Raw genomic sequence first — 26,473 nt, forward strand, 5'->3', positions numbered from 1 at the left:
CTTGGCTGATTGGAATAGCTCGTGTCAGAAACAAAATAAATTGATTTAATAAGAAATAGAAATGCACCAATAAACAGGCAATTAATGGAAATAGTTTCCTTTCAAAAAGAAGATCGAAATCGCGCAACCCGTATCCTGTGCAAAGTATAAACGAGCAAATGGTGCAGGGAGACGGCGACAGAATGATCCTGTATACGCTTCAGGACGATTGACCATCATTGGAGATATTTCGTGCTACTCTTTTAGTACTTGACATCTATGAAACCACAGCCTTTGTAGGGCCACGCACCAGTCTTGTATCAACGTCTGTGTTCTCTTTCTCTCTTTTACCTCTCCCTTTAAGGTTCACTTCAAAGGCTTCCTGAACGAGCCGGACGATTCCAAAAACAGCGATAAGAGCTGCGTGCGGTGATGTACGAGGGCATGGTGCAACGCAACTGCCTTCGGAGACCAGGGTCCACGCTTCGGCCTTATCAGACCAGAAGGATAGTGCTTCTTTCGTAGCGGATAGCTCTGCGCTCGCGACCAGCCCAAAGATAGGCCGTGTAGAGTTGCTAAAGTGAGACATCCGCTAACACGCTTCCAACCCACGACCGAGTTGCTGCTCCTTGCGTGAGCGTACAATTCATGGTCTCTCAGGATGAGTGACCTTCTGAATGGAAAAGTTGCGTTTGTGACAGGTGGTGCCATGGGGCTTGGAAAAGCCATCATCGAGCAGCTCCTTGAGCAAGGCAGCAAGGTGAGTTTGGCTTTGAGGCTCTCCTCCGAGCACCTAACGCCGCTTGCGTCATATTAAGAAGGTTCTTTCAAAAGTTTTACTAATGGCATATCAGTTAGCGGAGGGTAGCGTCGAGAAGTTAGATGATAGGTTATGTAATGGCACAATGTTCTCTGGGGTGCCGGTAGTGGTCCTGCATCGAGCACCTCAAAGCAAAAAAGTCAGGTTTAACAGTTTAAGTGTATCGTATGGTATGATGAAACACAAAGAAAACTCAAAAAATAATATTTGGGTGATAATTAAGTCTTCCTCTGTTCAAGATTTTAGATGCATAACAAATAACTGAATTAAATATTTGACTGTGCAAGTTACTTGTAATAGCGATCGTAGCGACAGCATTTTTCTTAGCACGGCTTCAACGCCGTCAGTGTTCGAGAAATATTGTGATAAAAATCTTTAGTCTCACCTAAACTTTGGAACGGTTTTCTAAATCCTGAACCCCAAGCATCACTGTATGTTGATGTGCAACCGTATTGCCGCATTGTTTGCAACCATTTTATGGTGATAAGTAAAGTAAACAAACATATATGCGCGTACTTGACGTTATCTTACACGACTGATATGAAACGTGCGTAAATATGGCTCTGGTTCTACAAGCTAGTGTGGTGTCGACGCAGTGTGTTGTTTCACTGAGTTTAGGCGGCTGGCGGCAATACTAGCACATGTTTTAAATGTAAATAAATAATATACACATACCCGCTACAAACCCGAAATATCATTCGCTTTGCTTAGTAACGAATCTATTGAAGTTGGCCTTATGATTTAAACGCTCAATAATACTACTTGACACCAGAGGCGAGATTAAGTAATGGCAAGGGCAAATCCTGTAGACATTATAGTAATAAACTAAGTGTCGTAAGGAAGTTATGTTGTCGACCTCGCTCTCATTCCTTTCTGCCAACATTACGAGCCGCCCACCTAAACGTGATGGCCATACTAACCTAACCAATGCTGCTATGAAGAACTTAGCCGTCCTTTACTTTACTGATCTACATCTACGGATGAAATGCTACCAAATAAAAGCTCTCATTAGGCATTGTTTTCAGTCCGTAGCAGCATATCTAAGGCGGCGTTTGGACAGTGCCAATGAAAAAAAAAAAAAAACTGGCCATATACAAACCAAGATCCCTGAATTGTTAAGAAAAAAAAGGAAAACATTTTTTAGATAAAACAAATGCCACGACAAGCAAAATCAGTTTTAACCAGTAAAATCAGTAAAATTATGACTGGCACTTCTAAAAATTACTCGTTATCTCTTCCAAGCCTTCATTTTCACCAACAGCGATCTACGCTTGCTACCGTGGCTCCGACAGCGAAATCTGGTTCATTGCTTCGTTTCCCACCGCAGGCAAGAAATGGCGAAGCTTTTTGATTGGGGAATCATGAAAGGTATCGAGAGTAAGGACTCCGTTGTCCTCGGTGGCTTCCTGACCTTGCGCTTTATACGAAGTTGAAGTTTGCAGTCAAAGCCGACAAATAGAGGCACCCATTACTCCCGTGAAATGGGTATGGGCAGACTAACTGGGAAATGACCTGATATGACACATGTATGGTGACATGAAAGAGCCCTTCACGAGAACCACAAAGTTTTTCCTTATATCCCTAAACGCTGCACTAAACAGCGAGCAGTTTGTCCACGGGAGGCAACCGCAAGACGTTTTACTCCTAACAGCATCCACGTACCAAGATATATGCCCTTGTTACAAGGGCCTATACCACACAACGTGCGGCTGTCAGAAAAGAAGAACAGTTCTACACATACAGAACCCCGGAGCACAATGAGTCACGCCGCGCTGCCAAGTAAGGACCTGAACGAAGAAATCCAGTTGGTTGATCGGTCTTACGCTCCAGCTGTGGCTGCTGGAAACCTGGGCTATGGGACCACCCGTTAAACTCGACGTCGAATACACTTAAAGAAGATGGAGCTTTCACAGACTTGCTCAAAAGCTCTACACGATTCTCCTTTTATGCTAGGTGATTTTAATTTATTTGAAATGAATAGGTGTAACCCAAACTTATTTGCGCACAATTTCATGACAGGTGCCGGACATTTTGTATAACTTTCATGGTCGCTAGGTCATGTAGACAAAGTGCTCAGTCATCTACCTGATCTGATGCTAGCTTCACAGGCAGAAACCTTGACGTCGTTTTTGTACTCGCCAAGGGTTGTGATCAGTGGGCGATCTACGCCTCATTTTTCAACTAATACCGCACCTCAAGGAATAACAATAATAATTGGACTTCGAGATCAAAGAGGTTAAAATATTATTAGCCGGGAGCTGGGCTACAGGCTAAAGAGGTCAAATGAACATTGCCCGCGAACAATACTTTGCAAACTTGGTTCCTGAAAAATTTTCACGAACATGTCGTGAAAACTGATTCGCTGCTATTTAAAGACGTAATGCAGCCTCTAATCCAAAAAGAGATACCAACCCCTTCTTTGACCGAATGCTTTCAATCACTATGGATTATAACCGCATCAACACGCCTCCGCCAAAAAAAAAAAAAAATGTAAGGGACCTTTTCAAGCCGCCAAAAGAAAAAAGAATAAAAGAATTAATAACAGTCCAATCGCGGATCGTACGTTAGGAAAGTTTTGAAGTTAACCTTGACCTCAGTTTTCTCTCGTGAACAAGTTGATGAAGTTCCTGATTTTCGTTCCTTTAACTTTCCCGCTATGCTAAAAGGCAGCTTCGAACCCAAGAATCGTCTCTTTGAAGTTAACCTTATAACATGTATAGTCGCACTTTTCAGCAATTTCTTTCTTCAGGTGCCATAACTGATGGATAGAAAATGGGGAGCTGACCGCCGGCGGCTGCGTTTTGATGTAGGCAAACGGAGGGGCGTCCGCGTGCAGTGCGACGTCAGTGCACGTTAAAGAACCCAAGATGGTCTAAATTTCCGCCGTCCTCCCTTACGATGTCTCTCATAGCTTGTGTCACTTTAAAAAGTTAAACCCCAAAGACCAGACCAAACCAGAAAATGGGCAAGGTCATTCCAGTCCCGAAAAAAAAAGGGCCTTGATCTTCCTGCCATAATTGGTACTCGATATCTAACACCCTTATTTGGAAACTCGAGGCACATGCAATATATTTTCGCGTATATAATAAAAAGCCCTTGTGCCTATTCACTTTTTTCGTCCGAGTCATCAGGGCGTCTTGACAGGTCGGCCTTGCAACACGCAGTTATTCGGCTTGTCCTCATTAAGGACATATTTAGCAGCGGACGCCCTCTTTTCTGTATTTAAGAAACGAAATATGTGGCAACATTCCTCAGAAAAACCTTTTCCTAAAATTCGCACCTATACCTTCTAAAAGTAGCTTCAGATAGAATTTTCAGCTTTCTAGCGAATAACAGGCAGCCCTTTCACTCTCTCATAAATGTTTATCTTATTATTCCGCTCTTTTACCTGGGGCACCTTAATACAGCTTCATAGTCTCTGATTTTCTTTATAGATATAAACAATTTACCTACTTATTACGTTCTTACGTAGGCATGTTCGCAGGTAATTGCATCGTCTATCGTCTATTGAATTAAAGTGAGACCTCCCTCTTCTTCTCTATGACATATTTCACAGATTAGCCTGCTGTTGCAAATGATTAATATGTTTAAATGTCAAGAAAAAGTCTCTTTTATCGTTCCATTTACATTATTCATAATGTTTTCAAATTATTTTATGAACAATCTAAAAATGACCGCAGTAACAAGAAACAAATATTTAGGTATCTTTTTCCTGATAATCTTCATTGGCCTTTTCTCGTAGCTAAGGTCAGTAATGAAGCCGTTAAATTTTTTAGTTACTTCGAATGAGTTCTAGGACTAGCACTCTGGTCGGTAAATGTACTATAGCTAAAGTAACATTTATTAGGTCAAAGCTTGGATAAGCAGTTTTGTTTTGGGGCCTGCATCAACATCATCTTTCGACAGTTCTCGAATCAGTAAAAATCGCGTAGCAATCTTCACATTATCGATGTATTATTACAATATGTCATTGAAGAAAAACATAGCACTTGCTTCAGGCATCAGGCTTGTGTGATAGCCTAATGACACAGTAAGCGACATGCGCAGTGCATATGGAAACCTATAAATAAGACTACCATCAATAAGCATGAGTTGTCAATGTTCTGGCCGTCATGCTGTCAAGTGCCTTGCTGACGATTTGATACAGCGCTTACTTCCCCTCTCTGCTAAGATCTAGAAAATTTCCCAGGCTGTACCTTTCTATAAGTCTTACTAGTCCATCTCTTAAGTTAGAGGAAAGCCGTCCACCCTTCCTCGCTCACGATATTTGGGAATCTATCATTTTGTCTTCATCAGGTAACAGCGCGAAAAACATGGATGGGACACAAGAGCAAGAACACACACGAGCGCTCGTTGTGTGTTCTTTCTCTTGTGTCCCATCCATGTTTTTGCGCTGTTACCTGAAGATGAATAACCAACAAGACCAAGCTGCTGTTCTGGATCACTTTTTACTCATATAGCCAAGGACGAATGACCTGCCAAACGCGATCAAACAAGAGCTCGAGTTACCATCTTGACATCATCCATCAAAATAATAATTATGAATCTTCCCACCCTTCTTGTTATACCCATTGAGTGGGACGTACGGGGTGTGTATAAATAATAGGAAGAAAACATAACAGGCATTCCTAATACAAGCCCTCTAAGAAATTATCAGTGTCTTTTACCCACACAATTTTTCAGTTCTTTCTTTGCGAAATTGTCCAGAAGCATTTTCGCGTTATATAATTATTGCATAACATTTTCTTCTGAAACCTTATTTTCTACTTTGAATCATTCATTTAAACTGATGGAAAAATTATTCATTACAAGCTTGACGAACGTCCTCGATCTACCCTAGAAACTAGTTCGTACATCATCTAAACGGAGCAGCAAGATATGAACTCTATAAATAGAACCACTGATAATGCAGTGCATAAAACCTTTGGTAGAGTATAGCCTCCAGGTACACAATTATTTCTTATGCCTCGCAAAAACCGCGGTAAAAGACTTAGAGGACACTTACACTGAGCCTTCAAAATTTGAAAGCGATAACGTTATGACCCCTTCGCCGTCCAGGAGCAGATGTAGATAACTATCATCACTCGCAAAAGAAGAAGACTCATACAAGCGCTCCGAACTGATAGATGACACCGCATCCATCGCACATGCATTCAATAAGCACGTCTACTTCGCTTCCTTGCATACGTTACGTTATGGCGCTCGCACTTCCATCTGTTGCTGTAGCGCCGTACGACCGCAGGATTTTCCAGCGAGCGCCGCACGCCAGCGCTACAGTCGCAAGTAAGCAAAGCGGAAAACCGTCGAAAGTGTACTTTGCTAATTAATTAACTATTACTTACGTAATTAATTTTTTCTAAATAAGCACCAGCTCATTACCTATTGAAAAAACCTATTTGCGGTTTTAATAGGTCCTGTATGAAATAATATGGGAGTATGCAGGAGCCGAAATGGGGCATAAAGGACCCATAAAGACGCATTCAGGACTAGTAGGAGGACGCGCAGGATATGCATATAGGTCCTGTTACTCCTTTTCAGACTCTTTTATCTCCTGTATATCACATGTGGGATATATATTAGGAGTTATCGGAGTTGTGAATAGGTCCTGTGTACCATGATACAGGAGTTGGATGGGCTCCTTAATCAGGAATTGTTTATTGAAGTTTGAAAAGGCAAAGTTTGATATACGCATGCGGTTTCCCCGCTAAATTCAATCAAGAATTAAAAACAAGAAAGCCTTTTTCAAATTTGAATGAAATGAACATGAAAGTTTGTTTTACATTTCGATTTCTGCATGCGCTGCTGTGAGCGCATGCGGTAATTACAATCAATAGTCGCTGCACGTCCTCCGATCTTATGACGCACGTTTATATCTGTAACTGATGACGAGTCTGCAATACGGAAGTGCAGGGAATAAATTCGCCTTTCCACATGAACATAAGTATGTTCGAGCATAACTCAAAACACACGTCGCCGCCTACCGAACCATTCATTGAGAGCTGCATATCAACAGCGATGCTTATTAAGGGTTTTCATATTCAAAGGGAGTGATGGGAAGTAAAATACCGCCGCCGCTGCTCCGCTGGCAGCATGGGAAGTTAAAAGGTCATATATATGACAAGCGGATCCGTACGAGGTATCTCTGTAGTAGAAAGAAAAATGCACTTTAACACGGCGACAAAGTAGCCAGTACGTAACATATTCGCATATTCTTAGGTGTACGTGCAAAACACTGATACGTTTGAATAATAGATGATATTGCCTATGTGTATTGATAGAAAAGAAAAAAGTTCAGTGTGTTTACAGGGCAATCGTCGAAGGACGACCGCACGTAAGAAAAAGATGCAAAGTGCGAAACAGAAAATCGCAATAGAGAACGACGAATATAAGCATACAAACCATCTGCCGCCGTAGTGTAGAGGTTAGCGTGCTGGGCTGGTATACGGTGTAATCCATGAGATCATGGTTCGATTCCCGGTGCGGCAAGATTTTTTTTTTTCATTTTTTTTCTTAACGTGCATTTTTTTATTTACCTGAACATCTTCTTAGCCTGCATCCTCATTTTCCTCACAACGAGGGGCGCTGACCACATTCTACAACGCACATAGCCTGCGACTCCTACTACTCCGTTTACTCCTACCACTCCCTCAACTCCCACAACTCCCATGTCCAATAACCCCATATGAATAGGTCCTATATACAGATTTTTTTCAATAGGCAATGCATATGCTAGGTCCGCCTTTATTCGGATCAAATAAACACATTTCTTTAGCTTAGTGGTTGCGTGCTCGCCTCGCAATCTGTAGTACCGCTTTGGATTCAGTGGCTCTACAAGCAATTTTATTTTTTGCTTCTTGATCATTCTCGCTTTGCCATGACAACGCCGAATCCGGGATTTCTGCGACACGATGCTTTTAACGCCATCTCATTAATATTTCTTCTGTGCACTACAGAATGAATATTTCCAGCGGTAAGTCTTCACAATTACCATCATCATCATCAGCCTGACTATACCCACTGCAGGGCGAAGGCCTCTCCCATATTTCTCCACTTAACCCGGTTTTGTGCTAGCTGCATGCACTTGACCCCTGCGAACTTCTTAACTTCATCCGCCCACCTAACTTTCTGCCGCCCCCTGCTACGCATTCCTTCTGTTGGAATCCAATTTGTTACCCTAAGCGACCATCGGTTATCCTCTCTTTGCACTACATGTCCTGCCCATGTCCATTTCTTCTTCTTAATTTCCACTAGAATATCGGTAACTTGAGTTATTTCTCTGACCCACTCTGCACGCATCATATCTCTTAATGTTACACCTACCATTTTTCGTTCCATAGTCCTCTGCGTTGTCCTCAACTTAAGCAGAACCCTCTTGGTTAGCCTCCACGTTTCAGCCCCATAGGTGTACCACAATAACCAATGAAAGACTAAATAGTGATTTACTCCCTATATTACTTCTGGATTTATTCGAGTAACTTATAGGATGGAAAAATTTCCGAGAACAGTGGAGGATCTGCACTGAATAAATGCATAAGCCTGAGCGTTGCTGTGCTGGCCACGAGATGTGTCAGCGGGATTCCGCGAGTGACTAACACTTCACTTTTCCTTTCCTGTAAACCAATATAGAACGCCAGTGAACTTTGATGCGTTCAGCGGAACGCTGGTTGGGTTCAACGAGGGACGCGCGACGTAACGTGTGCCGCAGTAACGCTCAGGCTTTCACCTGCAGCGGTCTCGAAATTTTTCTTACTGCAGTTGGTTGATTACCTCTCTTTACACACTTTCTAACCATTCCCAGCCATTTGTATACGCGAATCACGCCCTTTCCCGCTCGTTCACGTTCAAACATTTTAAATTTTTCGCTACCTGAATTTAGGCCTACGCCACCAAAAGTCGAGTATCATGTGACCCCATTTGGACATAGTCATTACCCCTCCCGGCTATTTCGATATCTTATTGACTTAATTGGCTCCAGTCAATTGCCTATTTAACCCCAACACGCCAAATGTTTTCCCCGGCGAGATTTTTTCATCTTTTATCCATTGCTACCATTCTTTTTCTTACAACTCGTTTCTTTCGAAAGTAATTGTGTGGACAAACTCGTGACGACAAGAACCTGCCGACGTACCCACTTAATGCTTACGCATTAATAACCTTATTTGCACCCGTCAAGAAATCAGAGGATGATAAAGACTTGAGTCTTGACTGCGATCTTCCTTCCCTTTCAGCAGGCTGGAATCCCCTGTAATCCCTTGGAATGCCTTTGTCCAGGGCTAGATGGATGACTTTCGTTTGATCTTCTTGTGAATGACCTTTAAAACCCCCCATGGCTCTATATTCATGTCTGGTTTGTTGTATATGGCATGTCCACACCATGTGGATTATGCCTGCAATATCGTTACAGTGTTTACACCTCGGGTCATGGGGATCGCTGGTTTCCATCTGCTTAGTAAGAGTGAGTTTGGAAAAAAAAAACCACTGCATCTTTCTGCATATGATTTCATTTTCTGCTAGGCAGAAGAAAGAGCAGAGCGAGCGCTCAAAAAAAAAAAAAAAAAAAAAGAGAAGCTACCCACAGACAGAACATGGTTTACGGGGCGGAAGACGAACGCAGAACGGATTTCGTAGCCGTAGCAACCAGGGCAGACGGGGACCGAGTCTCGTGCTGCAGCATCCGACAGAGCCCAACGAAACAGTGACTGGGTCATTGCGCTGGCCCTAATTCAACAGAATGTAAGGGTGGTTATAACCGATTCTTAATCTTCTATCCGAAACTACAAAGCACGCAGGGTGTATCTGCCGAAGCAGCCAAAATTCTTGCTGCTTGAACGCCGCCGGCAGAGCTAATTAACCTCGTGTGGAATTCGGTCCACGAAGGCCTGAGTGTAAACGAGACAGCGCACGGATTGGCCCGAGGACTGACACACCAGGATTACAGTGAGGAGTCGTCGAGCAGAGAGCCCCTTCATAGCGAGGATCTGAACAAGTTTCAAGATATTCCTAGTCACTACAGATTAGCAAGACAAACACTACCTCGAGCAGGCAAAGGTCTCAGCAGAATCAAATTAAAATATGCCCTCATACTTAATATACTCCCGATGGTGGGGCGCTTTTCTTTAGAAAATAACTTCACGTGTGACAGTAAGTTAATCGCAAAGCAAAATCTCCTCTATGAAGCGAATTAGATTTCGGTTACTGAGCGCAAGTAGCCTTCATGTCAGTACATTGATCACTCCATAGGTGCGGTGTAACGCACTAACATATGGGAGAAGCAGACAATATGTTAAATAAATGGCGCTGTCCTGGTTGCGTGCTTTTCAAGTTTACGATAAGTTTACTCCAAGGCGGCGGATTCACATCATGCATAACTTTATTTCCAGGTTGCGTTTGCAGACATGAACGAGTCTGTGGGGATCAGAACTGAACATTACTTCAGGGGCAAGTACGGTGGAGATCGGCTCATATTTATAAAATGTGACGTCACGAACGATGAAGCATTTGAGGGTAAGTCTTTCTGTACTTACTGACATTCTCACTTAAGATAGTTGTCAATTTTGTGCAAAAAAGGCGTTCGCGGTACGAAAGCGCTGTAGTTAATGCAACTATACGATGCAAGTGAACAAAACGCAGGACGCGTGAGTCGGTATCTTCACAATACCTTATGCAAATCATGCCAATCGATTTTAGTCATGAAAAAAAAATAGTTTTGCAACGATAGCTGCTGATTTGAAAATTCTTTTCTTCCTGCGAAATCGAAATCGTTAAAGAAAGTCATCACCAAGCAAATCCGTATGACTCACTCGTATCGATTAGATAATCAGATTGCCGGATCACGTTACCCAACAGACCCTTTACGCCTAGCCATTTACCTGATGACGAAGAATCACGTGTAGTTTATGTGAAAGTATCTTGAAATAGTTTCAATAGTTCTTAGTTCGTAGGCTTTGCGAAAGAAAATAAACGCAAAACAACCCATTTGCTACTTGTTATCCTACTACAAGTACTGCTTGAGAGAGACACCGAACTAATACTAAATAAACAATAACGAAACACTGAGCTCTGCGCACGTTAGTAACTTTCATTCGGTCAGTTAATTTAAGCATTAGTATCGAGAAGAAACAAGAACCCTGAGACGCCTGGCAGAGTCATCTGTAGTAAAATTCACTGATTGGTCAGTGATGTGCATGACGTTATGATATCGCATGACATAGCAGCGTTGTCAGGTGCACTGGTCACGTGGCATTGATGAGGGCGATAGGAACTCTGTGACTGGTTGAAGTTGCGGTTGGGTCTAAAAGCACTTGCTGCTGGGCTAGTTGGTTTTGGTTCATATTTAAAATAGTTTAAGGCGCAAAAAACCGACAGACACAAAGGTACGTGACAGGACGAAGCGCCAACTCCCAACTGATTTTATTGCATGCAAGAAAACGTACTTAAATAGTTTTGTAGTCACATGCGTAGGTGTCACCTAAAGCTCAGGAACGACCTGATAAGGCGCGCTCCAGGAATATCTTTTCACAGTTCTTTAAAACAATTGATGTGTCGCTTACGCACATGTCGCCTGGGTATGGGTATACGCAGACGTGTATAGAAAGCTCCCTGTATCAAATGGAAATGGAGACAAAATTAATGCCGCAGGTGATTGCCGCAGTGGAAAATTTCCAAGGCCGGTGAGGATATATCGCTGAAATGGTGTCCTGGCTGCTGCAGAGGCTCATCATATGCAGCGAGCGGCAATAACAGAGGGAAAAAAGCAAGCCGACCGGACATCACTTTTATGCAATCGCAGTCTCAACGTGTAATGAAAATAAGTTTACATGAGCCGGTTTGGTATTTCATCTTCCATCCAAAGAATAAATTTGGAGCAACTGCGTATTTTTACGCTATTAGCCTGGTTTGCTATTTCACTAAATTATGCTTCCTAGTTCGATATATGCATACACCTTTCGCAATAATTTATGAAGGAAACACTGCACAATACCGTTTCTAAGATCTATGAATGTAAAATGTCGGAAATTACCTTGTGGCAAGTCTCATACCACGCACATGGCAGCATTTCTCGGAGTTCACTTCTTACCTCCTAGCGTCACTGCTTCGGTATTTCGTCACTCTATAGGTCCGATTAATCTACAAATAAAGATAAACGAAGCTTATCCACCCTAAGCAGCAATAAATTGGCTTCAGTGCTTTCAAATTAGCTCAAAGCACGGTATTTCGCAAGCAAACGAATATCCCGACATACCCTAAATTACACCCTGTGGAAAAGCTGGGCGGCCGTTTCTACGACACAGGAAGCAGAGACGCGTGACGCTAGCATGGCCACGCGGTCAGTGTAGATTTAGCAATGAATAACGATCTTTTCGGAATTTGCTCGTTCAAAGCCTGCCAATGCCGCATCAACTCCATTTTACAACCACCTTTCAATTCAAGGCCCGTAGCCAACCCCCAACTTTGACAAGAAAACAAGAAAGGCATGTTGTTATTTGCTCGATTTACTTAGCACACTAGAAGAACGTTTCGCATATGAGAAAAAACACTGGCTTTTAGTGGCCTGCTACAAAGTTTTCTAGACGGAAATGATCCTTGATACGGACAACTCGATAGTGAACACAAAAATATTAGTATGAACATCTGATATGGTGTGGTATATTTTGAGGCCTATTAGATAACATGCAATCAAGAGCTCTCAACGTTTACTATTCATTTTGGTATGTTATTAAGTGAAATATTTCAGTCTAAAAAGTAGCGAAACCAATACTCTCTGTTGGAAGTACTCTAGGAGGAGGCTTTGAAATGTACCGTGGCACTTGCGTGCAAAGGCTTCAAATTGAAGACTTGCAGTTACTCATGGGCAACCCTCCTGAGAAAGTTATTTCGGCTTTCACTGTGAAATCAACTTCGTCCTTTTAGTCACTTTGAGAGAAGGAAATTGACGATATTCACCATGAAAAGTCATTATCGCATTCCATGAACTTATTCAGGCACTCGTGCTAAATGTGAAAATGGTAGCTGTCGCGTTGAAAGAGGCATTCGACTGAGATAGGTTCATCAGCGCTCATTGTTCTTTTTCTATTCAAGACTGTTTTGTGCGAGTGAAAAAGGAATTTGGACGTCTGGACATCGTGGTTAACAATGCTGGATTGGCTGGCGAAGAGAGATGGAGGAGAGTGTTCGAAATTAATACGGTAAGACATGCCACTTCGGTATTACTGAATTCATGTGAGTCTCTCCAGCTTCATGTCTGCTGTAATGCCCTCTAACAGCTGCATTGCCGATAGCGATTTGCTTCTCAATTTCTTTCATTTTCCTGTTTTAGACCATTGCAACAAATATCTTTACTGCCTTCTGACGCAATACATACATTATTAAACAGTGCATTGTGACTAATGTCAATGCTATTCTTCCGCCATTTCTTCACTTCCCTGCACCCCACAGTTGGCTGTCTACTTTGGAACCCTTTTGGCGCTGAAATACATGGGTAAGGACCGAGGTGGCGAGGGAGGACAAGTGATAAACATCGCCTCTATAGCAGGTACGCCATTTTGTTATTCACTGCATGCTTACATGCACTGCGCACTGGGGTGCAAATAAGCTGAACTGTTCCATTCAGCAGAGAAACTTGAAAGCTGTGCAATACATTGAAAGTGGCTGTAGTTACAACACCATTAAGTAGCCGCCAAAACCCTTTCCAGGTCTGTCTTACGTACCATGAAAGCCATGAGCACTCGTAATTAACATGCAGCGGCTGTGAATTTAGTAGCGCAAAGCGTTCTGGTCAGCTGTGGATGTGAAAAAACGCAAAGGGGACAGTATTTGTTTTCGCCTCAATGAAAGATGGCAATTCGTAGTGCATCATTGCTGACCACTATTGTCGCCTACAGAACAGTGCTGTTAAGTTTGTCATTTTATTTAGGCGTAGAAAGATAATCACAGAGTTATCAAGAAGCCTCTCCTCTGTGAGCCATGATATTTAGTACCCTCTGTTTCCATCATCCTTATTCGTGTAAGCTTCGTTACCTGCCGCTGTTAAGTTGACAACCACCCCGCACACCCAGTTTTTTAGGCTTTTTGAGACTGTCAAGCAATAATGAGATAACACAAGGACTCCTGCAACACGCTGAATGTTAATCACTTCATGTAAGACTGCCCAGTTGAAGTTTCCGCTTTAGGCGGTTCTTGCTATGCTTGTCAAATAGTTAAATGTCAGTCTGGCCAAGCTGTTTTGACTTGCATCTGTCGATGCTTAAAAAATGTGGCCCGATCAACCAGTGCTTATGAGATTGTGACAAGTAACAATAAATTCTATATTTTAGGTTTGGTTGCCTGTCCCGCTATACCAGCATACAACGCGTCCAAGTACGGAGTCATTGGGCTTACGAGAGCGTTCGGGGTAAGTAAGCCTAGTATGTAATCACCCGTCAACGAAATTCGTGTAGTGTGCGACATATGATGAAACGTCCTTGAAACCCATGTTTCACTCTTTAACCGGAACTACGGCAGCTAGCAAAAACCTCTCCCTGGACATTTCACTAGTTAACCTACAAGATCGGTATGCTTGCACCAGCAGTGAGAACACAATGTTTCCACAACAGTTTGCTTCATATTGTGGAGGAACAAATTTTGCTGATAAATAAACTTTGGTAGTGCTACCGATACGAGTATTATTCCTCTCTGTACACCAAACAAAGAAGCGAAGTTTTTCAAATAACCTCTCGCCTTGCGTCTTAAAATTTAGATCTCGCAAAGCATCTCAGCGTGTTTTCGCAAAACATGCCAAAGAATTCCAAGCTTTATCCAAGCACTTTATCCAGTACGCATTTCGTTAGCTTTTAGTTAGTGCGTGCATTACGACGAATAAGATAAAATGGCCATTTTTTTTATACACGCGCTATGTAACTGCCTATACACCTTTGCGGGACACGCTGCGAGATAGTAATTAGCGGGTCGCTCTAACTATCGCGAATTTTAGCAGCTTCAAGCCAGGAGCACACGCTCGCCTCGCGCTTTCACACTTGACGCATGCTCCGGAATTTCACGTATCGTGCATTTCAGTACCTGCCGCCGCTAGGACGTGTCGACCTTATTTCACAGTGGCGAAATGGAACGGCAATCATGTCCTGAATATATAAGGTACGGTAGATAAACTAATTTGGTCAGTTTTAATAGTGGGCTCATATAGTACGCATGCATTTTATTTAAAGCTTCTCTTTTGCACCGTCGGAGTCTATTAAAGCAAAAACACACAATCAAGTCACATTATTATGTTTGAGGAAGATATCACTCTGGTTAACACATCGTAGGTGGCAGGCTATTCTGAGGGCCATACATGCGAACCAGTGGCAGTGCCATGATCAGCAGCCCCAACTTGGTCAAGGTGTTCCTCGGCAAGTTGTAGATGCGCATTTAAATGCAGCAATGTGCTTCAGCAGGCAACGCCAGCATCTATCATTTATCTGGCTCATTGCTGTATCATAGTCTTTAATTATTGCTTCGAAGCAACCCTGCTGCGAAGCGCTGCCATTGTTGCTCCTGTGTGCGGGAATGGCCTTCACGGCTGCTTAGTCCTAAGGAAACTCTCGAGCCTGTGGACACTGACAATGTGAGAAAACGACTGCGCACCCTGCGCACGACTGAGAGCACCACAATCGCGGCGCACAAATGCGCTAGTCACGTGGTATTATTTGTATTTCGCGGGCTTTCTTTAAAGCCCAGAAAAAAAGATACACGTGAGACTTTCTTTATCGCTATTATTCGAATGGGGGTTTCTGAAGGTGTCTACAAGTTTCCAATTCACATGTTTGGTCTAAAGTCGATATTTATTAAATTAGAAAAATTAACATAATTAGCTAATTAAGTCATTGCAAAACAAAAAATTGCCTGCAGTGCGCAAGGAGGCTGGCAGTTGAATGTAATTGGTTTCACTGACCTACCTCAAATGTATTATTTTGTATTCCTTGGTTCAAGTTAGCTGGGACACCCGGTATATATCAATTATACATCAACTTACATGTCGCGCAAGTGGCACAGCTATATATATAACTATATATAGTATATCTATCACGCACATTATAGATAAACCTATAAATCAATAAAATTATTCAACCAACCTTCATTTCTGATTTTAGGGGAAAATTATACCACCGAATTGAAGGCCTTCAATATGGATCCTGAGGCCAACGTTTCATTATTCTCAATCGGTAATGTAGTCTAAAATATCGAACCTCGAAAATGTGCAGTTGAGAGGTCATTTATCTGGCTATTCGGCACTGCACGTACATGAAATAGTACTGCTGCTGTCAGCAAGGCCACCGAAGTCCCGTTTACTCCTCCTCAAATAATGCAGAAGTGACGTCTGTATTTGCTGCATTAGTAACGTGAGTGATGTTTTCTATAAATAATCGACACGGAAAAACCCTCTCAAAAGAGCTCTGTAATGCTCATTTTCCACATTTGTTATTTCGGACTACATTGCTGATTCAAAAAATTCAAAGTGTGGGCTCACCTGCGGCACTGATCGCCTTTATTTTTGCTCATTGATATAAAAAAAAAGTCTATTAGGTCTTTTTAGTAAATTGTTATCCTAAACACTGAGCTCTATCCAGATGAGCAAATCCCATTGACATATCTCCAGTGGTTTTTGGTTTTAAGGATGATTACGATACTCCTTAATGCGAAATTTGAGCAATGCTATTTAAGAATGTTTCGATATAGTCAAGCAAAAAATTTGAGAGGTACTTTACAAAGCACTCTTTGGCTCGTTACTATCTTGTGGCTCTTGGCTCGTTACTCAATTTCACTCGATTATACATTGACAACGGCACCGAAGGTGAAGCGGCTGATCCGCCCAACAGACGCTAAAATCTGTAAGCTTTAAAAAACAATCACCCTGTGTAGACTTATTATTGTGCGCGTTATTTATTTTTCGACAGTTAAACCTGTTAGGCGAAGTCCTTAGTGCGAATTCAAAGCACTGACCGCAAATATCTTGCCTATTTCCCAATCAACTGACTGTAAACATTCGAGGGCCTACAAATCCTCGAATGAGTTCACGTGACCAGCTCCAGGCACTTCACCACACGTCCACTTCAATAGGTATGGTGAGCCACGTTGCCGCAACTTTTGTAGTTCTTGCATTTTAAATGTTTTAAGAGCATCAAAAGGTAGATTGAAGCATTAAGTCAGCTTTCGTCGAGTTTTTTCTCATTACGCAGCATGGTTCAAACATTTTCCATTCTTTTACAGTAATGAACTACATTCATGATCTCGTCGTATTCACATAACGAACTGCATTTTCTTTCTGCTCTTTCTGCCTCTAATACCCCTAAAACTGTCTAGTGTAGCCAACGGAGCCTATGCATCATCATTCCCTCTCTTTTATCTCTGCTCGCACTTTCACTGGCTACTAAACAACTCAATTAATTAGTTGCGTGCAGCACAAAGACACACTGCAAGTTTTCCCTGATATGCAGTGTTCACATTTCTTGTCCTTTCTTTTTATTCGAAGACTTGCCATGAGGCGAAGAAAGGGGCTGTCTTTACCTTAAATTATGTCGTGTATATTATTCTCTTCAAGAAACCGGAGCAAGCCTCGGCTCTTAATGCTGTCCATGCTGTCCGTCCAACCTCTTGTAGTCGTCTTATTCTTGACGACTTCATTCCTCAGCATGTCCATAAAAGGTGGTGAAGATCCATCTCAAAAACACATTTATATGTATTTTACACGCCAGCTATTATTAATGGCTACATGGCTTGCTTAGACTGAGAGCAAGTCATCAGTTCTGACCTTCTCTTAGTGGACCGCATGGAAACTATTTGGTAATAATTATGCCTGATTTCTTATTTCTACGATACACTTTCACGTGTTTTTATAATTTCGTGATCAAGTCGTGGCGGTAAGCTCTGGTTTTTTGCGCACGCAACTTGTTAGCCAGTTCAGTTGCCACTCGCAGTTGTCGCGCTACCTCAGAAGAACCCCTGAGCATTTGACTCCGCATGGTTCATGGTGCCACTGAGTATAATGTTTGTTATTATAACATTTATATGAACCGCTACTCAAAAGGTTTTAGGAGGTTATTAACGTTATGTACGAATTCATTGTGGAACTCTTGAGGCATGTGTGGCCGCGTTTTATTCCAGAGCGACCTGTACTACACTCGCACGGGTGTCAAGGTAAGCTGTCTCTGCCCGGAGCCCATTGAAACGGACATGTGGCGTGGCATATCCAGCTTCTGCCGGGAGATCGAAGTGAGCACGCCTTACATCAGCGAGAACTACAGTCGAGGCCTGCAAAAGTAAGCGGGAGGCCCTTCTATATCGGAGCTGTTTGTGGCTGACTCGCGACATCATTTGCGTAACCCATCACGTGCCGAACTCGTGGTCCCGCCACATCACGTGACCGTGACACCATGCTTTCGTGATAGGTTACGTTGGGGCGTAACGAGGAGACGTCCGAGCACACTGTAAACGGGTGTGTGTAATGTCCACATTTCATCGCAAATGGTAAAGGTCATTTACTAAACAGAGCGTCTCTAAAAGCTGTTTTTCTTAGGGTTTGCGTAAGCTTTCCGATCTCTCTTGCGTGCTAAAGCCTACCTTGCTGAAGCTTGCCTGGTCAATATTCAACTCTACTTATTGCTCTCTAACCCTTCCGACTCGCCGTATTAAGTTTAGTGCTTTCATCGCTTCAAATCTCACTCTAGCTGCACTCTGATGACAGCTGCTTTTCTCTGAGTGACACTAACTATACTACGGCCATGTTCAAATAGTTTCCTGCATCAACCCGAAAGCAAGGAAAGCAAGGAGCGATTAAGAGCGAAATCGAAGTCGTGAAAATTTCTTGCAAGAATGGGGAGGTGGCATATTCATCGAGGCATGTACTGAACATTTTTTGTGTACAAAATTCAGTATCGCAATGCTTTTCCTTTGGAAAACTGACCTCCCGAAAATCATTTTACCCCTCGGGACAACCAGCGCAAGTGGTCGACCGGACTAGGCTTAAGACATCCGCTACAAAAACCCTGCCCTTCCAGGAGAGCCAAACTACTTACTACGTGGAATAAATGTTTTGCATCTTCATTATCATTAAGGATAAATCACCAGCTCTTTGTTGCCTTCCTAGAACCGGCTCATAGCCACTCACTGCTAAGGCCTTTCCGGAAAAATGTGTGGGCTTACCGGCCATTTTCTCTGCTTACCTGCTCGCCTAGCGGCCTTTGAAGTGCCCGTCCATCATAGCATGCACGTTTCGCCTTGTCTGACGTCGTTTGAAATGTCCGGCCATCGTATCATGCACCCTTAATCGTTGCAACTCTATGCAATTCCAAACAACACCTCATATAGCCGGCGCACGATATAAGGTTTTCAGACATTCGGGATAGCTGCTCATTGCCTGCAAAATAGAACATCACATTTTTCATTCATTTCGCGGCGAAACTAAAGGTATGGCTTTCCAGGCTTCACCTCCAGGTGCAAGCGTCGTTGGCAAGGTCGGCGCTATAAAATCTCTGGCGTTGAAATCGCAGTCGGCCAGCTTTCTTACTCTTCCTAAGCTACTTAGCCGTGCAGGTTTGACTGGCATGTGTCACATGGTCAGCTAGCCTCCCAGTTTTTAATTGACGAAGTCGGTTTGCCCGGGAATCTAATCTGAGTACAAGGATCAGGAGCACGGGTTCCAGCTATAGCTTTGATAGACAAACATTTCCGTAATGCTCTTTCTACTCCTAACATAAACCTGCCGTGCAATTCCCATTTCGTGCTGGGCAAATAGAACGAATGTGGCTTTATCGTCCGTACCATATGCAAGACTTGCTCATGTGCTGATTTATTCGCGGTGGGATCAGTCCTGCATTTTTGTTGCTGAATCTGGAGAAGGGTTTGCGTAAGCTTTCCGATCTCTCTTGCGTACTAAAGCCTACTTTGCTGAAGCTTGCCTGATCAATATTCAACTCTACTTATTGCTTCGAACTCTTTCGACTCGCCGTATTAAGTTTAGTGCTTCCATCGCGTCAAATCTCACTCTAGCTGCACTCTGCTGACAGCTGCTTTTCTCTGAGTGACACTGACTATACTACCACCATGTTCGAACAGTTTATACAGCAAGCCAATACAGAGCTGCAGCCAAACTCATCTGCTCCGCGAAAAGATATCCGTTCTATTGCTGTCTGTGTCCAGTTAGCGATGAGCTTTCAACTCAAATAAGCGTGGTTCACAGTAGCCCAAAATTGTCTGTTTTTATATCGAGCTTATCAAATCGTGCAAAGGGTAAACAAGAGTGCAGAAAAAACACTATGGACAATTACAATACTCCCCGATCCAAATACTTAGCGCAGCGTTTTTGCGACATATTGAGGCAAAGAATTTGAGAGATGTTTCCATGTATGTATGTGCACTAACAAAGCACTCTTCATATTTCACACGAGCCAAAGAGAATTTATCAACTACTGGAAAATTATCATTGGTTCGTGACTCCCTCGTGGCTCGTGCCTCTCTTTCGCTCGGTTACATTTGCAACAAGAACGACGCAGCTCTAAAATTGCTGCCCTCATTTACCGCACTATCGGCATCCACGTTCCCTGGAAATGCTACACATGTTTTAATAAAAAAAGCTTCATGTTAATTCGTGTAGAACGTGCATTGGTACACTTAAGAAAACCTGCGCTCAGTCTCCTGAAAGGTATGTAAGGTCATCATCATCATCATCATCAGCCTGACTATACCCACAGCAGGGTGAAGGCCTCTCCCATATTCCTCCAATTAACCCGGTCCTGTGCTAGCTGCATCCACTTGACCCCAGCAAACTTCTTAGCCTCATCCGCCCACCTAACTTTCTGCCGACCTCTGCTAGCTTTCCTTCCCTTGGAGTCCAGTTTGTTACCCTAAGCGACCATCGGTTATCCTCTCTTCGCGCTACATGTTCTGCTCATGCCCATTTCTTGCTGGTATCGCTCAAAAGGAAAGTATACAACAGTTGAACCTTACCTGTACTTACCTATGGGGCTGAAACGTGGAGGCTGACAAAGAGGGTTCTAATTAAGTTGAGAACAACGCAGAGGGCTCTGAAAAGAAAAATGGTAGGGATAACGTTAAGAGATAGGAAACGTGCAGAGTGGGTCAGAGAAATAACTCAAGTCACTGACATTCTAGTGGAAACCAAGAAGTAATGGGCATGGTATGCGAGTTATATGGTAGCAAATTTTCCATATACAGAGACCAATTTATTATCTGTCATCATCTGAGATAGTTATGTACGCGCCCTTTGTAACTGCAAGGGTGTATGACAGGAGGTGTTGTCTCTAGAATCTCAGCTGCTTTCATCATTTCCTTGCACCCTAAGTTACTCCTTATGGCACGTTTTATAAGCGCTCCTCACCCAGCAAGGTTTCTTAATTCGTTGCTGCCCGTAGACCATTGGGTCGCCACCTGATAGCCAAGCACACAGCTATTCACTAGGCCACAAAACAGGCCAGGTCCTGAACAACAGCGCCTGTTCTGTTATCAGTTAAGTAAGGTGGTGAATTACGTTTGGAACGGAGCTTACATTGTGCGGAGAACTATGGATAGCAAAGTGATAGTTTTAAAGTCAAGGCGCAGAAAGACAACACAGCGGATCAGAAAACTAGCAGTAATTTACGGCATTCCAGTCGAAATTAGAAATAAATGGACACAGGGAGAACATGTAATGATAAGGCAATATAACCAATGGTCGCTAAGATCAAATCACTGGACGCTAAAGCAAGCGAAGTGAAGAAGCGGAGAATGGGAAATGGGTCGATAAAATTCAGAATTATTGGGTGAGTAAAGTGCCCCAGTTGGCACAGGAGAGCTCGAACTGGAGGGATATGACAGACATTCGCCCTGTCGTTGGCAAACTAACGGTGATTAAATTTTACAAATATAATAGCATTATTCAATAATTATTATAATTATTTATTGTTATCAATAGTGTGAGCGCTGATTGGCACATTATCTTTCACACCTGTGTACATCAAGGAGGATATATAAAACTCCTTGGTGTACATGCAGCTTCATCTTCATTCTTTTCTCTCGTAGACACCATTCGTCATGTCATCACTATAGGGCTGTTCACTTTGATGCGTGACTCCGGCTTCAGGTCTGAATTAACCTGGTCCGCCAAGCGCGCGCCTTTAGACGTCATGAAGGTGCTGGGCCTATGGCATTGCTATTAATCGTAATGATTGATATATTTATTTTATTTTCTAACACAAGAGAAGCGATTAATAAGGGCTACTGTTCAATCACGAAGAAAATTAAAAGCGTAAATGCACAAGCACAAAAGCATAGGAGTGGTCGGGAGAGCGCTAACTTTCAAGAATTGCTTTATTGAAAGGCCAAATCCCAGCGAGAACAACGAGCATGCACGGAGAATATTCATTCATATTCACACTACTTTAAAACTTAGGGAAAAAAGTGGTAGAAGCAAAGGAGACAAGGTGTAAATAAATTTTAAGATCATGGAAAACTCCGTCCTTCTGGGTAGTGAAGGTGTACTGACGCATCGGTCGCTTTGACCAATCCTTGCCGATGTGAAGAACTAACTTTAGAGCATTCCTTTACCTCGACCGATTACAGAAGGGTTTGATAGCAGAAGGCGGCATTGGTTGCCCTTACAGGGGAGTGAAAATTCTGAACCGTAGCTACTATCTAGAAATTGTCATGCTTCTGTAACATGTCTGGCTGATATAGACTTGGCCACAGTTCAAGGAGTGTTGTAGACAGCCCCTTTGTCGAACACAACATATATTTCTTCGTGCTCACTGCAGCAACCAGGATTCTCTTGAACCACGCCGGCCAGTATGGTGCAACCCTTCGACGGTGTGCACGCCACCTTAAAAACAACGCATAATTTAAATTTTTATTCAACCTTCTTGTGACTGTGTGACACGCAATGCACGTAATGTCTGTCGGCAACACTTCTACTGTTCATTCTTCCGCCCATCTCTGCAAGCGTCTTCTTATTTTTATTGTCAGCGTTTCTGCCACCGCAACGATCATTTCAGCGAGGTAGCCAAAACGGCCTGAACGCTCTCTTTGAGGGCTGTATGTTTCTTTTGTCTGACGCTCTCTGCTGTCAAAGACTTTCATGATCGATCAACATGAAGGAAGGATTAAACCTCAATTCTCTGAAGCGACGAAGATCACTCATAGCAACCGATGCGTCAGTGCGCCCTCACTATACATGAGCCCTTAAAAAAACACGCTTTTTGATGTAATAATTTATTTTGCATTTATCTGTTCTGCTCCTTTTCTTCCACCAGTCTTATCACCTCTAAATTTCAAAGTAAACGTGGTTATGAATGGGAAAGGTGTGCGCAAGGCCACATGCACGGTGCTGTTACCGAGATTCTGCTTTTCAATAAATCGGTGGTTGAAAGTTAACAGCCACCTGTCCACCTATCTGCAGCTGTACGTCTGCATTTGTGCTCTTAATTCTTATCTTTCATTTACAAATTTGTGTTTATAAGTACAAACACTACTGACGAACACAATCAGTTTGGTTTGTTTCTATCACTCCTAAGCACAACCGGAATCATATGAAAGGAAGAAGAGAGGTTACTTTCAGTCATTCTTTAAGCCGTAGCGCATGCATATAATCTGCGCACTCTCGTAGTGATGTAACCTGTGCAGCGAACTCTTTGCACATGCGGAAACCGCTTCCTTTTCAGACCAGAGAACGTCGCCAAGGGTGTCACGAAACTCATCCAGGACGGAATCAACGGTGCCGCGCTACTTGCCCTCTACAATGAAGAACTCGTCTACCATGAATTCGCTAGCGTCAGATGATGGCTAGAGTTATCCACACTGCCCTTTGCTGCGCGGTTTGCTAAGAGGTTTCTAAACTCTAGTCACGTTGCCCGATGAATCCCCGATTCGGCTTAATTGTAACTAAAGAGGGGAACGGAGCTTATGTAGATAAACTGAACAGCTTTTTTTTTACTTTTGTTCAATGCAAATTTGAAAAATCTAGCTCTAAAACGCTGGCACAATTTTTTTTGCGATGTTTATTGCTTTAGGGCATAAAAATGCTATGAAGGATGAAGGGTGTGGTCAAATAAATGAATAAAATTTGGCTGATGCAATGAAGTCGAGGAGTGAACGATGATGTGGTCCCTCTTTGAGATGGCACGAAATCGTCTTTGTCAGCTTTTCGACTTGTACAAAAACAACACTGATTCATCAATAATTTTAAACGATGAACCAAGAGTGGTTTTCTATCGCATGAAGATACCTAGCATGACCGTTCCCTTATGAAAAATAAGTAAAATTATATATTCTAACCCCATTTTTATTTATTCGTTCGATCTGCACGAATCAAACACCCCACTTACAAGCCATACTTGAATGCAAAAAAAAAAAAGAAAGAAAATATGAAAACACCTTCGTACGACAATGTGCTGACACTGAAAGCGCATTCGCCACGAATTTTACGAGACAAACCAAGACAGTTTTTGTCACAAAAATAACTTGACATAACTATGCAGTGGTTCATAACGAAGAGGGATCTTCTATCTTAATTTCTTTGGATTTCTTCTAGGATTCGTTTTCGCCGCTTCATTGGTGGCAAGCACGGAGTCTGCAATGATAATAAAAAGCTATATAGCTAAAACCTCCCAAAACTAATTATATCAAAACGAGACATCTGTCGGCTATGAGCGTCTCAGTCCAAAGGTGTGATAATGGGAGCTGTGTTAATAAAAGATAAAATTTGAAAATCAGTGGCCTCCTTTTATTGAAGACACATAAAAGGTAAATACAATGCTATAATGCTTATACTTACCTACTTTATACTTTCCAGTGAACAAAAGTACCTTCGCGGTAAAGTATTTGTGGACAACAGACAAGGTTTATGAAACAGAACAGAAAAATAGATCATTTATTTTAGTTCATTCTCCATTATAGTACGGCGGGCCTTCATTAAAGGTCTCTCCTGACCAATTTCTTTTTTTTTTTCAGGATGCTGAAACAGCATAGGTGCAATAATACACATTTTTATTGGTTACGCGCTAATTTTGAAATATGACCTACGAGAGGTTTCTCATTTTCTCTCACTGAAGGTGTGACAATGTTCCCAGTGGAATAAAGAACAGTCATCAAATTCCTCTCCTTGAAAGCCGTATTCCAAGGCAAACCTTTAATGAGATCGAAAAGAAATTATGGGGAGGATTTGCCGTCATACGATGTAGTGAATTGACATCGTTCGCTCAAATCTGGTTGCGCTTCTGTACAAACGGCTGCAGAATTAAGGCTACCCCCCACAACTGTTGACGAAAACACCATCCAGAAAGCAAAAGCCGCCATTTAGGAGAATAGTCACGTAACCATTCGAGACCTAACCCAAAATGTCAACCTTAATATGGAATATGTGGTAAAAATTATTTGACTTTTGTTACACGCTTAAAGTATCAGCTTGTTTGGTTCCCCGGCTGATCACACCTTTCCAGAAGCATAATCGGGCCGAACGTTCCCAGGCTATTTGACAATGTGTAATGATGAGCAGGAAGACGTTTTCGACAGTCTAAAATTAATGGTGGGTCCATCACTTCGATCCTGAGACTAAGCTACGGTGAATGCATTGGGAGCCACCGCCTCCAAACTAGCGCGTGCTCAGCCTTCCGCTGGTAAGGTCAGGTCCTGCTCAGAGCATTCTGAGATCACTACGCAGTAGTCTATGAAAGGAAACTACGATTACTGGAGCATACTGCGCTTTACTGCCTCAAAAATTGCGAACGGCCTTAAAAACAAAAGATGTCGCATGTTCACCAAAGGTGTCCGTCTTCTGCAAGACAATGCCCCATTTCATAACTCACATAATGCACAGATGAAAACATCCTCCTGCGGATTTGAAGGGCTATCGCATCCCAATATTTCACCTGATCTTGCACCATCAAACTTCCACTTCTTTCCAGTCATAGATTTATTTTTGAGAGGAAAGCATTTTCGGGATTATGAGGGTCTGGTTTCTGAAATGAAAACATAGCTTTTGGATCAACCTGCGGACTTGTACAGACGAGGTATACGGTGCTTCATGAAGAGACGGGAGAAATATATGAGCCCCTGGATGGATGACTTAACAATGCAGTCCCGCCCATTACGCGTCACACTTTTTAACACAAAACAATATCATCTACATGACTAAAAGTCTTGGCGGCAAAAGTCTTGTGAAGGCAGGAACAAATTTCTCTGTCAATGCAGGCTAAAAACAAAACTTGATTTTCGCATCAATTGACAAAGAAATTTTTTCGCGCCTTGACAAGACTTTTGCGCCAAAATATTTAGATATGTAGATGAAACTATTGGCAAAAAAACTTCTTGCTGTGGAAAGACTATCCCTTACTTTTATTATTTGACTTGCTCCTACGGCGTATTGTCCAGGGGTCTACAGATTTGTAGCACGTATATATTTGAGGAGATTATAACATGCATACTAAGATTAGATACCATTCAACTTGTGCACAGAAACATGCGCGTAACGCCTGAAGGATTAAGTATTTCCTTTCATCCCTCGGTACTTCCGCGGTCGAAGCACGCCTTTGAGTTCAGGCTACAAGTGACTTCTGGCTTGTCTCTTCAACCGCTGATACCGGCCGAAGGCTTCATGCAAACAGAATGGCTGCTCCCAACGACACCTTCATCTTGTGAACCAAAACGGTGCGTTTT

General features: G+C 42.6%; 1 protein-coding gene across 1 annotated transcript; it reads left to right on the top strand.

Annotated features, from left to right (window-relative positions):
• The first annotated feature begins 562 nt into the window (after window positions 1-562).
• On the top strand, window positions 563-23,899 carry LOC146172642 (15-hydroxyprostaglandin dehydrogenase [NAD(+)]-like). Its single transcript, XM_084583170.1, has 7 exons — window positions 563-739; window positions 10,180-10,303; window positions 12,878-12,984; window positions 13,235-13,331; window positions 14,113-14,189; window positions 17,936-18,090; window positions 23,482-23,899. The coding sequence occupies exons 1-7, from the start codon at window positions 641-643 to the stop codon at window positions 23,597-23,599; spliced, it is 777 nt and encodes a 258-aa protein (XP_084439296.1). The 5' UTR covers window positions 563-640; the 3' UTR covers window positions 23,600-23,899.
• Window positions 23,900-26,473: the final 2,574 nt, after the last annotated feature.

This window comes from Amblyomma maculatum, chromosome 11 (assembly GCF_055883805.1).
Source record: "Amblyomma maculatum isolate TAMU_Amacu chromosome 11, ASM5588380v1, whole genome shotgun sequence".
NCBI classification, from domain to species: Eukaryota; Metazoa; Arthropoda; class Arachnida; order Ixodida; family Ixodidae; genus Amblyomma; species Amblyomma maculatum.